The 15,430-nt window shown below is 46.4% G+C and overlaps 1 protein-coding gene across 2 annotated transcripts in view; it reads right to left on the bottom strand.

Annotated features, from left to right (window-relative positions):
* Positions 1 to 535: 535 nt before the first annotated feature.
* Positions 536 to 15,430, bottom strand: part of LOC119180656 (uncharacterized) — a 28,852-nt gene continuing 13,957 nt past the window's right edge. For both annotated transcript variants that reach the window (XM_075875294.1, XM_037431767.2), the window contains exons 4-5: positions 5,051 to 5,156; positions 536 to 2,140 (exon numbers count right to left, since the gene is read on the bottom strand). In XM_075875294.1, coding sequence (XP_075731409.1) covers positions 1,320 to 2,140; positions 5,051 to 5,156 — 927 coding nt within the window. In that variant the 3' untranslated portion in view covers positions 536 to 1,319. The remainder of the gene's footprint in view (positions 2,141 to 5,050; positions 5,157 to 15,430) is intronic.

Here is a 15,430-nt window from a genome sequence, read left to right as displayed (position 1 = left end):
GAAGAAATTCTGGTGCCGCCCTTGCCGCAAGACCGACTGAATGTATGCCTGCCAGCAGCACTAAAACACTAAAGGGAACCGCTGCAGCACGCGAACGAGAAGTCGCCTGCAATTCCAGCACGTGACTCCGTTGTTGCAGGTGTGGAAGCAACTCCCCCATGGTGAGCAAGTGTCCAAACGCAATGAGCTCATCGTGGAAAGGGGGCTGTTATTGGTGGCCAATGAGGACAAGTGTGCACAGTAGCACGTTCTAACATGCGGTGTACTGGAGCCGCGCGGGGCCGGCACACATTCAGGCTGAGGAATGAGGCACACAAGCGAAGGGCTCTCTTGATTCCCATGATACTAATGCAGCCGAACTAAACGTACCAAATAAGTGAAAGTGCCCTCTTCATTTACTACACTTGCAGGCTGTTATTAGAAACAATTACAGTACATCCAGAGTCAAAAAGACAGCAACACTGGCTGCTTAACATCTCTGAGAAAGAACATTATAACCACAGAAACTTGGCCCGACGTTTCAGACAAAGGGTCATTGCAGTTATCCGAAAGCGCCGTTTATTCAGGTGCTACTTATACAGTACAATAACGACAATCCAAGGCCACAATGCAAGCCTGCCGAGGCACACCATGTGTCCTTCAGCAGATTCAACTGAAGACTCCCGAACCAACCCTTGTAGTCCTTGTCAAACAATGGTCTTTGAAAAACAACAGTAGCACAACAATACCAAAGCACTAACCTACAGTCAACACAGTATAAAAAATACTTTTGTTCTGCATGGACTGTGTTGAATTGCGATTTATGTTAAAACATGCCTACAATGTAGCAACAATGGGAGCCAACACTTTTCCCTTATTACAGATTGTTTTTGTATTTGTAAATGGGACTTCTTGTTGTGTATGTCATGTCCCACATAAACAAAATACCACATTTTATTGCACTTTAAATTGCAGGACAAATCTCAATGAGGTAGCACGTACTAAAAGAGAATCCTTATCACAGATCTTTGCTGCTTTTTATGCTTTCCTCAGCATTATTTTGTGCAAAAAATTTAAGCAGACTAGCAGATTGTTTTTAAATTGGGCTTGTAAAAAATGTCAGCTGCATAAAAAAATTCACCAACTTGTGTGTGTCATCCCAAGAAAGGTGACACAGATTTCTTCATGATAAGAAAAACATTGCCATGTAAAAAATATGCAGGCATACTATCTACCCACATTTTTACCTATCACAGATCTTAAGACACGATGTTTCTTGATTGCATGTGCCTATGATCTCACCTACAAAACAAGCAACACAAGCAGTAAAACCAGCGCCTCTACTCTGGCAACTCAAGCATGTGAGGCAATACATAATGCCTGAAAAAGAATGTCGCCCTCTCAACCACCTCATCGAAGTATTCCTGCGAGAAAGTGACATTCAGTGTCATGTTTTCCGCGTCACTTACGTACACAAAGACTTCGGTCGAGCCAAGCTCCGTAACCCCCATCTGAACTTGCGTTTGACAGAAATATCGGCCATTTTGCTTCAGCCGCATTTCGTCTCCTTGACAAACGACCTCATATTCCACAAATCTTTCCAGACTTCTCGGGCACTTGACCTCGAGCAGCCTTGGAGAGCAACACTCGCATGTGACGATGGCATCGGGACTCGCACCAATAAACGGCTTGCCCCGAAGAATGGAAAGGCCGCAGTCGTGAAGCTGAAGGCCTTTGTGATGCGTGTTTTGGTTCTTGTATGCCTCTTTTGCCACTGGCTCCAGAGTGATGCCTCTCTGCATGTCCTCGTTCGTCACGCGAGATTTCCTCATGAGCAACCTGAGTAACGCCCGCAAGTCATGGGGGCCTGCCTTTGTCCGAATCGTGTTAACGCGTGTAAACACGCTGTAGGCGACTGATGCAGTGATCATACCGACGCGATGCTCTAACCAAAGTTCACAACAGCTCTGCTCTCTTGTAGCACGCTCAACGATTTTGACATCGTCAGGGTTGTGCTGCTTGCAGAGCTTTTTAAATATCTCCTCTATCGATGGCTTGTTCTTGCCTTGCTTTGCTGTGTGCGCGATGGCATGAATAGCAGCTTTCAGTGTCTTTGGTGCAGGTTCAGAATCTTCTTTTGATTGTTGCCTGCCTTGTGCACCTGTGGTATAATGCAATAATGTGCAATGATTTAACACAATAAATCCAGAAGCTTTGGCAAAAAAAAAAACGCATTTGCCTGAACAGTCACGTTATTGCCGAAATATGGCTCAACATAGCTGTATCTGAACCTAGGTGTGGTTCCCGCCCCCATAACCATACTAATCATCATAATTAATGTTTACATTCCAGGAAGAAGAAGAGCTCGCCATAAAACCTCCTAAGTGTTCTAGTGTTGTGTCATCTAGCATAGCCATCCTAAGCCTAAAAGTTTCTACACCATTCTACAATCTACCATTCTTTACTGTGTTTCTCTTTCACAGTGTGGCAGACCAGTAGACAAGAGTTAGCAACTTGCTCATGAAAAGAGTAAACAAGCTATGACAGTGCATAGAGTCTCGCATGGTCACTCAATCCAGGTAACACTTGATGTGAACTGTAGCCTATAGATAGCCAAAGGTTGGACAAAAACTTGTCAGACGAGGAAGATTTATTGAATAGAATAGACACTCGCCTTGTCCAAAGGAGGAAGGGGCCCATAACAACCCTGCGCAAAACGTCAATATATGTTGTTTATCCTTTGGACAAGTTGAACGTCTGTTTTGTTTCTTCAACCAACTGGGGTCTGCACTGTCTGACCATTGCTCAGCATAGACTCCCACAATGTTTATTGTGAAACAATTATATGAATGGCTGCCACAAGTGCAGCTGTCAAACAACAGACATTTAGCGACACTAGAGAGTTTATGGTCACCACTTAATGCATTGAGCGTTTTCACAACGTGAAAGTGATGCTTGCAAGAACTGTTCTAAGTTGCCTGAAATATCTGTCATATATTGCTCATTTGTATTAATATAGCCAGCTAGCAACTAAGAAAAGTATAGTCTAAGAAAGGTATCCTTTCTTAGACTTAAACTTTCTTAGAAAACTTCAGTTGCCTTTTAAGGGGCCCTCCAACACTCGCCAACCCCCCATGTTTTATTCGTGGGTTGTGTAGACTGAAGTACAGACAGACTAATGCAGCAAAAATGGCAGTGATAACGGCACGCAGTCTGAAGTTGTTCAACTTAGAAAATTCAAAATACAAGAAAAAAAATGCTGACCCTTAACTCGATTTTCGCGGGATCACTTGACCACATTTCACTCGCCCATGAAGTCTGAAGGCTGCCCCAATGAAATAAGCTGGAAGTGCCTACGTAGGGGAAGCTCTCACACCATTATTGCTTGTTTTTTTTTTTGTTTTGTTTTTTCAAAGTAATGTTGACCTTGTTTCCACAGTAACAAACGTGGTGTTTGACGCCTGGCTCGCCAGAGCATGAGTGGGAGCTACTGTGTCGAAGCGAGGTATTTTCTTCTGTTTTTTACAACATTCCGTGTCAATCCCTCCTCTTATTCTGAGAAAAATACTTGTGGAACGACCAGGACAGTGAGGTGTTGTTGACCTTTCGCGTGTTGTTGTGAGCCGCCGGATAAACAACAATGGTGCACTGCGCCCCTTCAACAGCGCACGTGCAAAAAGAGACAGCTCGCAAACTCTCAAAAGCAAGAAAAGGTAAGAATGATGATTGATTTGTGGGGTTTAACGTCCCAAAACCACGATATGATTATGAGAGAGGCCGTAGTGGAAGGCTCCGGAGATTTCGACCACCTGGGGTTCTTTAACATGCACCCAAATCTGCGCACACGGGCCACACACATTTCTGCCTACATCAGTTTTGATCCTACACCACGATCGCTTCTAGCGTTACCAGGTAGCTGCCATATCCAATGATATGGCGGCAACCTACCGGTGTCATTTCCACCCGCGCAGTTCTGGCGAGCGCCACTGCGTAGTAATGCGGTCGGCAGCGATGTAGTGGCTTTATTGCGTGATTGAAATACTAAATCATTTGATATTGGCACTTAGACCTACGCTAAAATTACCTTCAGCTATTGGTCCAAGCAAACCAGATAAAAGATACTTGCTTGAATAGTCTTAGAGAGCCCCTTTAAAGGCCTTGTCAAAATCTTCTCAAAGCCTTCTCAACATGCAGGCATGCTAGTAGAACATGAGAATTCTGAAGAACTGTTTGAACAGGACACACAGCAGAGATATACTATATATTCACTGATATCCAATTTGAGTTGACCCAAAAAATTTGATCAAGACAATGGTTAACTCAAACCATTCATTTTCGAGAAATTGAGTGATACATAGCTTTTATGGTAAATATTCATAAATAGAATTTCTAAACAAGAATATTGCTAAGTAGGAAGGCTTTGAATTGCATCTGTGAAGATTTAAAACCACCTCCCCATTGTGTCTACTGCTCACAATTCGCCAGTGCTGGCACAACTAAGGAGCTAGATAATTCATCCGAATTTCAACAAGACAGAAAATGAAGTGCAGCTATTTTTCTTCCAGCATACTCCAATGAAAAAACTGGCCTCCTGTGTGCACCCCAATCCACTTAAGCCCCGCCTGATAGCACATGGTTCTGCAACTGCTGGCACGCTACGTTCTAATACCAGTGATAGGTATTCAGTCATCTATCCAGGAGAGTCTTCAATTCCAATAGTCTCGCAAGACGAGAGACCGGTCGACTAGCGTAGCGAGCTTTTTGTAATCAACGTCAGGCCCCGCCGCGGTGGTCTAGTGGCTAAGGTACTCGGCTGCTGACCCGCAGGTCGCGGGTTCAAATCCCGGCTGCGGCGGATGCATTTCCGATGGAGGCGGAAATGTCGAGGCCCATGTGCTCAGATTTGGGTGCACGTTAAAGAACCCCAGGTGGTCAAAATTTCTGGAGCCCTCCACTACGGCGTCTCTCATAATCATATGGTGGTTTGGGGACGTTAAACCCCACAAATCAATCCTGTAATCAACGTCAGTCACTCAAGTCAGACATTTCAATTGTTATTAGTGCTACTTACATTCAGTGGCATGCTTTGTGGGCACTGGAGAGGTGGACTTGTGCAAACTATTTTCGAGGGGCCTCCTTGAGATATCCGCTACGGCTGGTGCATCGTCAATCGTAAGCTGCATAAAAAGGTTTATGCTTATAAGTGCCTTAAGACTAATTTACGTAGATTTTAATTAAAGCCCTTTCACCCAATAGGTGCCCACTAATATTGTAAACTTGCACACAGTGTAGAAGACAAAGAAGAGTGATTTTTTTACATGAATAACATACACACATATACCCCTCAGCGGCAATATGTACAATCGCACATATCAATTGCAGAGGCTTGTCATGCACTGCATGTTACATCAACTTGCTTGAAGTGCGACTTGCACATTTGTGCACACTTCCTGAGTGTACAATTGGGACAATTAGTGCTAATTTAACTTCACTGTGCTGCATATGCTACGTAGAATGTGCTGAGGACACTACCATACATGATTAACGAGCCATTCGATGTGCCCTGTTCTGTAAGCCAAATCAAAGTTATAATTTCTGCTCCCTCAAAATGAACATAACCGAAAACTGACTGTCCATGTATTTCGAGCCCGGGAGTTGACCGTACAGGAGTAGAGCATGACTGTCTTTAGAATAAATAGGTGTTTGATTTCACACTAATTATTGTTGGTCGCTGAAGAGACACGAATCAACATATTACCACCTCATCTCTTTCGTGATAGAAAATTGAGAACCTTGTAAACAAAGTAGTGAGGGTTAACACATTTACACATAGTCTATCATGATTTGCACCTGAAGGGGATTTACGAATCTATACGAGAAATAACGAAAGCCACTCGTTAAAATACTATACAACATGACTGTGCACCAAAACTACAAAAAAACCAAATGAAACGCGACCATCAAAAAGACGGACAAAAGCGTATGTGCCATCACAAGAATGCCAACTGTTTACAAGTTAACGCAACTGATGGCTTGCTTTTGGAGATGCTTTGAGCAATATGGTTTTGTAGCACCGCAAAATGGTGCTTCTGTGCGCGAGTGCCAAGAGCGCAAGCAGGAAGAATCACGTGACTTTGCTTCGTGCACTTCATTGATTTGATTGATGTGTGGGGTTTAACGTCCCAAAACCACCATATGATTATGAGAGACGCCGTAGTGGAGGGCTCCGGAAATTTTGACCACCTGGGGTTCTTTAACGTGCACCCAAATCTGAGTACACGGTCCTACAACATTTCCGCCTCCATCGGAAATGCAGCCGCCGCAGCCTTCGTGCACTTCAAAGGAAATAAAAGTTGAGTTGTTGTTTGGGACACGTGTGGTTCATTTCGCTTGCGCGACCTGCTCGCCCAGCTTAGCCTAGCAGTATGTTCCAACATTGGTGACCCAGAATTGTGTTGCAGACACCGGGGTTGGGCATCGACGTCGTTATGACTTCGACGACAGACTCCGCGACTATGACTTCAACATCTACAACGGACGCTACGCCTACAGTCTCTTCAGTCGACGGTAAGCTGCCACCCTTTTGAACCGCGGACCCCGCACTCTGGTATATTCAAGTAGAAGCCCAGTTCGTAGCGCAACGCATCACATCAGACTTGACCAAATACCACTACGTCGTAAGCAGTCTCCCGCCACCCATAGCCATTGAAATACGGGATCTCTTACTCGACCCACCTGCCGAAAAAGCATCCGCCGTGTCACGCTCCTCGAATTGCAGTGCCTACATCAATTGTTTCACGACAGGAACCTTGGCGACCGTACTCCTAGTCAGCTGTTGTGGCACATGCAACTATAACACGGCAAAACAACAAACAGCATAGACGGAGCATTGTTTCGAGAGCTCTTTTTGCAAAAGCTGCTGTCAAGTGTTCGTGTGGTTGTCAAGGCGTGAGGGCAGAAAGACCTACCTGCGGTCGCCGAGCTCGCTGATCGGCTCGTGGTGATCAACACGCCCACATTACTGGCTGCCGTGCAAGAACAACGGGCTCATGATGAATTTCAGCAAATGCGTGCAGATATTTCTCGACTCACCGAGACATTATCAGCTTTGCATACAAGCGGGACAGCACAAGATGCAAGTGAGCCAAACAAGACGGTATCACAGCCGCAGCGGAAAAATATATGCTGGTATCATCGACGGTTCAGAAATTCTGCGCGTAACTGTGTTCCATCCTGCGCGCACTCGGGAAACGACCGCAACAAGCACTGAAGGCGACCGGTGCTACTACGTTGCCTTTAAGTCGTCCCTCGGTATTTTTTTTTGTTACTGACCGCAACAATGGGGCTCGTTTCTTAGTCAACACAGGCGCCGAGGTGATCGTGATACCCGCGTCACAAACCGAAAGGAAGAACCCTACTACATCACCACTCCAGGCCGTCAATAACATGGTAATACAAACATACGGACATTGTTCACTCACGCAGGACTTTGGTTACAACAGAACGTTCAAATGGGTGTTCATAGCCGCCGATGTCAAATTCGCTATATTGGGCGCTGACTTTCTGCAATACTTTGGTCTGATGGCTGATGTTTGAAACAAATGGCTTCAGGATCCTCTATGTCGTGTAGCGGTTCAAGGCAAGCCGTGTTTGCGTCCTCCACTCAGCCCGACCTTACTCCGTCCATTAGGAGAATCGCGCTTCACTGCCATAGTACAAAAGTTCCCAGAGCTGACGCAACAGAAACAGGCATTCGCCAAAGTAAAACATGACGTTCAGCATAACATAAAAACCACAGGACTACCGGTCTACGTGCGCCCATGGCGGCTTTCGCCCGAGAAGCTACGGCTAGCCCGACAGGTTTTCTCGCATATGATGGAACTCGGCATAGCACGCCCTTCATCCAGCTCGTATGCCTCGCCTCTTCACATGGTCCCCAAATCAACAAGTGGTGATTGGCGTCCTTGTGGGGATTATAGGGCACTAAACCGTGTGACAGTGCCGGACCGTTACCCAGTGCCGCACGTTCACGACCTGACCTCCTGCCTGCATGGCACGAACATCTCCTCAAAAAATAGATCTGGTGAGAGCATACCATCAGATTCCCGTAGTACCAGAGGATGTTCCCAAGACTGCGATAACAACGCCATTCGGAATGTTAGAATTTCTACGGATGCCTTTCGGCTTACGGAATGCTGGCCAAACTTTCCAACGATTCATGGATGGCGTTGTCCGGGGCCTTGACTTCTGCAAGGTTTACCTGGATGACCTGCTCACCGCTAGCTGCATGCCCGAAGAGCACGAGAGCCATTTACGCAGCGTGCTACAGCGACTGGCAGAACACAACATCGTTATCAACACAGCCAAGTACGTGTTCGGGGTACCATCGCTGCCATTTTTGGGCCACAGCATTTCAAGCGTGGGAGTGCAACCACACCAGGACAAGGTTGAAGCAGTACGGCGGTTTCCACAGCCAAACACCATCCGCCAGCTCCGAGAGTTCCTAGGACTTGTAAACATCTACCGGAGGTTCGTTTCGAAGTGCGCCCACATCCTTCACCTTCTGCACAGCCTACTAGCAGCTCCAGGAACTAAGGCGAGCGACATTCAGTGGAACGACCAATGATGATGAGTAGTTTTTAGTGGCGCAAGGGCCAATTGATGGCCAAAGAGCGCCATTTCAATTGACTACAGATATGAACAGTGATATGGTACGTGGCTGTAAAGGGGCTTTAAATTCCTCGCTCTAACGCGGGTTAAAACATGAAAGTAATAAAATCATGACAGTGGCGTGACATATGTGTGGTGATAGCTGATGGCAAAATGTCATGATAATAAAACCATGATGAAGATGTAGTCACCGCAGCCACGAGGTCGTGCTACGGATAGAGGTCGTGCTACAGATGACCGCGAAATATCGGGTGAAAGCTTTGCACATCTTTTAAAAACGTAAAAAGTGTTTGCAGTTTAAAAAGCGGATCTCTACCGATGAGCATCCCAGGGTGTAGAGGGAGCTGCTGTCGGTAGGGCAGTAAAAAGTGCTTTTTTCATGGAGCATCTAGCTCATTGCACTGGACGAGAATGTGGAGGACCATAAGGGGCTCTCCACATCTCTCACAATATGGTGGATCACCAGTAGACAGAAGAAATGAATGTGTAGAATGTGTGTGTCCTGTTCTAAGCCTTGTTAGTATTACTTCTGTGTGTCGTGATTTGGTAGTGGCGGCCAATAACCTAGTTGCGGCTTAATAGCATGGAGTTTATTATCTGTGTGTTTATCCCACATGCTCTGCCAATACCCCCTGAGCTTTCGTTTTATAAAAGGTTTTAAGTCAAGTGCAGGGACTGGTGTTGATGCATTGGCAGTAGTGACATTGGCGCAAGCAGCCAGATTGTCGGCCAAAACGTTCCCTTGTATTTCACGGTGCCCTGGTACCCAGCAGACAATGGCATGCTGTTTTGATGTGTAGAGTGTGCACAGAAGTGAGTAGAGTGACACCAGCACGGGGTTCTTGTGTTTTTTTGGGAGTTTTCAGGGCTTTGACCACGCTTAGGGAATCTGTGTATATTACCGCCTTTTGTAATTTTATCTGTTTAATATGTTTTACGACCGCCAGTATTGCGTAAGCTTCTCCTGTGAAGATGCTTGCATTAGGATGAAGAACGCCGGCCTCGGAAAAGGATTGGCCTACCGCTGCATATGACACAGAAGTGTTTGACTTTGACGCATCAGTAAAGAACTCAGGGCATGTGTATTTATGTTGTAGTTCTAAAAAGTATGTATGTATGTGTACAAGTGGTGCGTGCTTTGTGACATCAACAAAAGAAACATCACAGTCTATAAGCTGCCACTGCCACGGTGGCAGATATGTTGCAGGAGCCATCAAACTGGGTTCAAGAAGAGGCACACCTGTTTCTTCGGCCAGGCTCCTTACACGCAGCGCGTAGGGCTGCCTAAACGAAGGACGGTTCTCGAACAAGCCAGAACAAGACAAATCATTAATTGTGAAATGGGAAGGATGTTTCTTGTCTGCCTTCACCTTCAAAAAGTACAAAAAAGGACAAGGAACATCTTTGTAGGTGGAGCGACCATTCATTCGAATCCACGTACAGGCTCTCCACAGGGCTGGTGCGAAAAGCACCCGTAGAGAGGCGAATGCCTAGATGGTGGACAGGGTCGAGAATTTTCAAGGCTGATGGTGTTGCCGACTGATAGATTATATCACCATAATCTAGGCGTGTGCGTACGAGACTTTTATATAAGTTAATTAAACATTTCCTGTCACTACCCCATGTAGTGTGTGACAACACTTTCAAAATGTTCGTTGTTTTTAAGCACCTGTCCCTTAAATACTTGATGTGTGGGATGAAGGTGAGCTTAGTGTCTAATATGAGACCAAGAAACTTGTGCTCAGTCTTCACTGACAGAGGTTGACCATGCAGGTCAATGTCGGGATCAGGATGGAGGCCCCTCTTTCGGCTGAACAAGACACAAGTGCTCTTTTGCGCGTTGAGTATAAAACCATTCTCGTTTGCCCATTGAGATACCTTGTTCAACCCTAGTTGAACTTGACGTTGGCACATTGAGATGTTGCACGATTTGTAACCAATCTGCACATCATCGACATATTTGCAGTAAAAAATATTTCGTGGGAGAGACAGGTGCAAGGAATTCATTTTAACTATGAAAAGTGTGCAGCTCAATACACCTCCTTGTGGCACTCCTGTTTCTTGGACAAATACTCGAGATAAGACAGTGCCAACTTGGACACGGAATGTACGGTTGGACAGGTAGCTTTCGATAACTGTCAGCATTCTACCCTGCACACCTAAATGTGACAGGTCTCACAATATGCCGAAGCGCCATGCAGTGTCATATGCCATTTCCATATCGAGGAACACAGAAAGAAAAAATTGCTTATGAAGAAAAGCGTCACGAATTTGTGCTTCGATACGGACAAGGTGGTCAGTGGTGGACCGAGCCTCTCGAAACCCACACTGGTATGGGTCAAGTAGGCCACTAATTTCAAGGAAGTGCATCAGGCACCTGTTAATCATTTTTTCAAAGACTTTGCAAATACAGCTGGTTAATGCTATTGGCCTGTAGCTGGAAACTGAGGCCGGGTCCTTGCCTTGTTTTAGGATTGGGATAATGATAGCTTCCTTCCAGGCTGAGGGTAGCTCGCCAGAAGACCATATCGCATTATACAGAGAGAGGATAGCTTTCTGGGTTTCAGTGGGCAGGTGTTTTAGCATTTCATATGCCACACGGTCCGGGCCTGGGGCAGATTTATTGCAGCAGGCAAGTGAGGCCTGCAGTTCAGCCAAACAGAAAGGTTCGATGTATGCCTCATGTGTTCTGGGCTTGCGCTCTAATCTCTGTTTTTCTATTACGGTTTTGTATCGTCGGAACACTTCACTATAGTGTGTTGAGCTGGAGACCTGTTCAAAGTGCGCTCCGAGAGTGTTTGCCTGGTCTTCATAACTCTCCCCTTGTGTGTTCACCAGAGGAAGCGAGTGTGCTCCTCGTCCTGCCACTTTACCAACCATGCTCCAGACTCTCAACTCATCTGTGTATGAGTTAATGCCCGATACAAATTTGTGCCAACTTTCTCTTCTCGCATGTCGGCGCGTCCTTCTTGCTTGCGACTTGACGTTCTTAAAGTTTACAAGATTCTCGGCTGTGGGTGAGTCTCTAAGCAACCTCCATGCCTTATTTTGTTTTTTTCGAACATCACGGCACTCATTATTCCACCATGGTACTCGTCGTTTGCTTGACGGTACACATGTTTGGGGAATACATTTTGTTGCTGCATCAATCAGGAAAGCTGTAAAGTAGCATACAGCATCCTCTATGCTCAATGCCGCCATGTCAGTCCAAGATAATAAAGTCATTTTTTGAAACTTTTCCCAATCAGCTTTGTCGGTGAGCCATTTGGGAACTTGTGCAGGACATGTATTTGTTATTGATGTGCTGATAACGATAGGAAAATGGTCACTACCATATGGATCATTAATGACTTCCCATTTAAGTAGAGGCAGGAGTGATGGGGATATTATGCTGAGGTCTATTGCTGAGTACATATTGTTAGCGATGTTGTAATATGTTGGCTCTTTCCGATTCAGCAGGCACGCACCGGAAGAAAAAAGGAGCTGTTCAATCAGGCGACCTCGAGCATCGCAGCGAGAGTCACCCCATAGATTGCTATGTGCATTGAAATCTCCAAGGAGGATATAAGGTTCTGGAAGTTCATCTATGAGGGACTCGAATTCATGCTTTTCAAGACGGTGTTGTGGAGGTATGTAGAGAGAGCAGATGGTGACGAGCTTATTCAATAGAACTGCTCGAACAGCCACCGCCTCAAGGGATGTTTGTAGTGTTAGGTGTGTGCATGCAATCCCTTGATTGACTATAATGGCAACACCACCGGATGGCACAATGGCATCATTCCGATCTTTCCGAAAAATAACGTAGTGACGTAAAAAGTTGGTGTGTTTCGGTTTCAGGTGTGTTTCTTGTATGCACAGCACCTTAGGTGTATGTTTGTGTAAAAGTTCCTGGATATCGTCGAGGTTTCTCAACAGTCCTCTGACGTTCCACTGTAGTATTAGTGTCATTTTATTGTAGTGTGGTGCTGTGTGTACACAGGTGTTGCGTTAGTTTACAGGGCCTTTTGAGGGCCCTGTGATTCGAGGTTTTTCTTTTTTGGTGCGCTCCAGTGGAACGACCAAGCGGTAGAGGCATTTCGTCATATTAAGGAGTCTCTCGCGAATGCCGCCCTGCTCACATACCCACAACCTGGTGTGCCGCAATGCGTAATGGTGGACGCCTCAGACGCAGCTATTGGAGCTGTACTGCAGCAAAAGTCTAGCGGAAGGTGGAACCCAATTTTCTTCTCCAGAAAATTGAGCCCGGCCGAACGCCGATACAGCACCTTTGATAGGGAGCTCCTGGCCATATACGCGGCTATACGACACTTTCGCCACTATGCAGAAGGTCGAGAATTTTTCGTGCTCACAGATCACAAGCCGCCGACTTACGCATTGCGCGCAGTCAACTCAGATACGGGTGCACACATGGCACGATAGCTCCGTCAAATGTCTTACATCGCAAAATTCACGACTGATACCGTATTTTTGCGCGTATAACCCGCCCCTGCATATAATCCGCACCACCACTTTCAGCTCACTGAGAAAGAAAAAAAAATCCTCGCGTATTGCCCGCACATTTGATATACAGGAAAGGCTGTACAAAAGCTACTGCTCAAGCAACATAGCACATATGTAGACAGAAAAAGCTTTATTTAGCAGGCAGAATACACTGTCTGCAAGGCCAGTCACAATTCACTCACTGTCGCTGCTCTCGCTAGAGCTATCACTTGAGCCGCAGTCCTCACTATTATGCACAAGGTCATCTTCGGTTCCATCCATGTTGTTTGTGATGCAGCATTTCTTGAAACTTTTTTGCACCATCTCACCTGGAATGGCCTTCCATGCCTCGACAATCCACTTGTAGAATAGGGCAATAACAGGCCTTCGAACTCGTCCTGTCGGCGTCAAGTCCTAGCAGCCTTCGGCCATCCACTCGGTGTAACAGCGCTTGACATGCGCTTTGAAGGGCTTGATAAGCGACACATCTAGCGGCCGCAACATTGACGTCATTCCACCGGGTATAACTAAGTCGGTGCCGTTGCATGAAAGGTGGTCCTTCACTTCCTCAGTTGTGTGGCCGCGGAACGAGTCAAGAACGAGCATGGACCTCTTTGTGAGCATCGCACCGGGCCTCTTCTCCCATACCGTCTTGATCCAGTCTATGAACAAGTCACTGTTCATCCACGCGTTCTCGTGTGCGCACACCACCACACCGGCAGGCAAATGAACCTTTGGTAGAGTTTTCCTTTTCAAGATGACGTACGGTCGCAGTTGCGTGCCGTCGGCGAGGGCACAAAGCAAGACTGTGATGCGCAGTTTCGTGTTCCCGCCGGTCAGCACGCTCACCGAACTGCTGCCCGTCTTCTCAATCGTTGTGTCCAACAGCATTTCAAAATAAACAGGAGTTTCATCCGCATTGCCGATTTGCGAGAAATTGTAATTGTGCTGCTTTCGCAGGCCAATTACATATCTCTGGTACTTGGGCAGCTTCTCCTCATAAGAAGCCGGCAAGCGTTGACATATTGTAGTCCGTCGTCTGATTGAGAGCCCTTGCCGCTTCATAAAGCGGTGAAGCCATTCGCGGCTCGCACGGAACTCGTGAGGTAGGCCTAGCTCCCTCGAAAGTCGCCACGCTTCCATTGGGCCATCTCGGTCGATACGGCGTGGCCCCTGCTTCTCGCATCTTCGATGAACTTTACTAGCTCCGCCTCCAGCTCAGGGTAGGCACCGGTCTTAAAATGACCGGTGCCTACCCTGACCGGCCACAAAAATGACCCACGGTCGCGGTGCGCGCCTTGTAGGCTCTCTTTCTTCTTTCTCCACAGTCGCACGCAGGACTCGTCCACATCGTGTCGTATTCCCGCTTCGCGATTTCCGAATTCCTCGACGACGGCGATGATCTTAAGCTTTTGCTATGCCGTGAAATCCTGACGCCGTACGCTACTCATGGTGACAGAGCAGATCGACTTAGGCTTGGCGAATGGGTCGAGATGTGGAGAACTAGTGGTATCAGCGAGGTAAAGAGCGCTCACACTCGGCGACAACTTGACAGCACTACCCTTTCTAGTACACTGTAACAGCACCCTGGAAACAACAGAACTGAAATGCATGCCTGCTACCGCGTCAAAAAGTAGTACATTAATTTACTGATAATATCTCTATAGGCACTATAATATCTCATTTGCCTTGCTGAAATAAATACTGCTTTATTTATTATGGAACTTTATTTATTATGGAACTTTCTTAGCACCACCTTTTCGGCAAGCCCTTTCCAAAAGTAAACATGGCGCCCAAAACGTAGGGACATGTGGATGGTCACTGAGCGGCCGCGAACGTCCAAAAAATATACTTGTTGTGTGACAGTGAGATTTTACACTGAACGATCGAATTGTCTCTCCCCAAATGTTTTTCTAAACGCTTCAAAGATGCAAGCAAGCAAAACCAAAATCGGCCGCAAGCTGCCGTGCTACTTTCGGAGCAACACGAATTTGCGAAAACCGCCTCCATAGCCTTCGCTACACTGTTAAAGGGCTTCACAGCACAACATGCATTGCTGTGAAGCAGCACTATAGAAAAAACCCCGCGTATTATCCGCACCTCCACTTTGCCACTGAAATTTTTGTGTTTTTGGTGCGGGTTATACGCGCGAAAATACGGTATACGCCATGTCAGCGGGAAGGACAACGCAGCGGCAGACGCCTTTTTGCGCAGCCCCAGTAAACTTCGTCAGCCTACCAAGCGGCGTTGCCTTCACCACTTTTAATGATGGCTCAACACAGAGATCCAGAGTTGAAGCACC

The sequence above is a fragment of the Rhipicephalus microplus genome, chromosome 10 (assembly GCF_043290135.1).
Source record: "Rhipicephalus microplus isolate Deutch F79 chromosome 10, USDA_Rmic, whole genome shotgun sequence".
Classification (NCBI taxonomy): Eukaryota; Metazoa; Arthropoda; class Arachnida; order Ixodida; family Ixodidae; genus Rhipicephalus; species Rhipicephalus microplus.
This window is presented reverse-complemented; position numbering and strand designations above follow the sequence as displayed.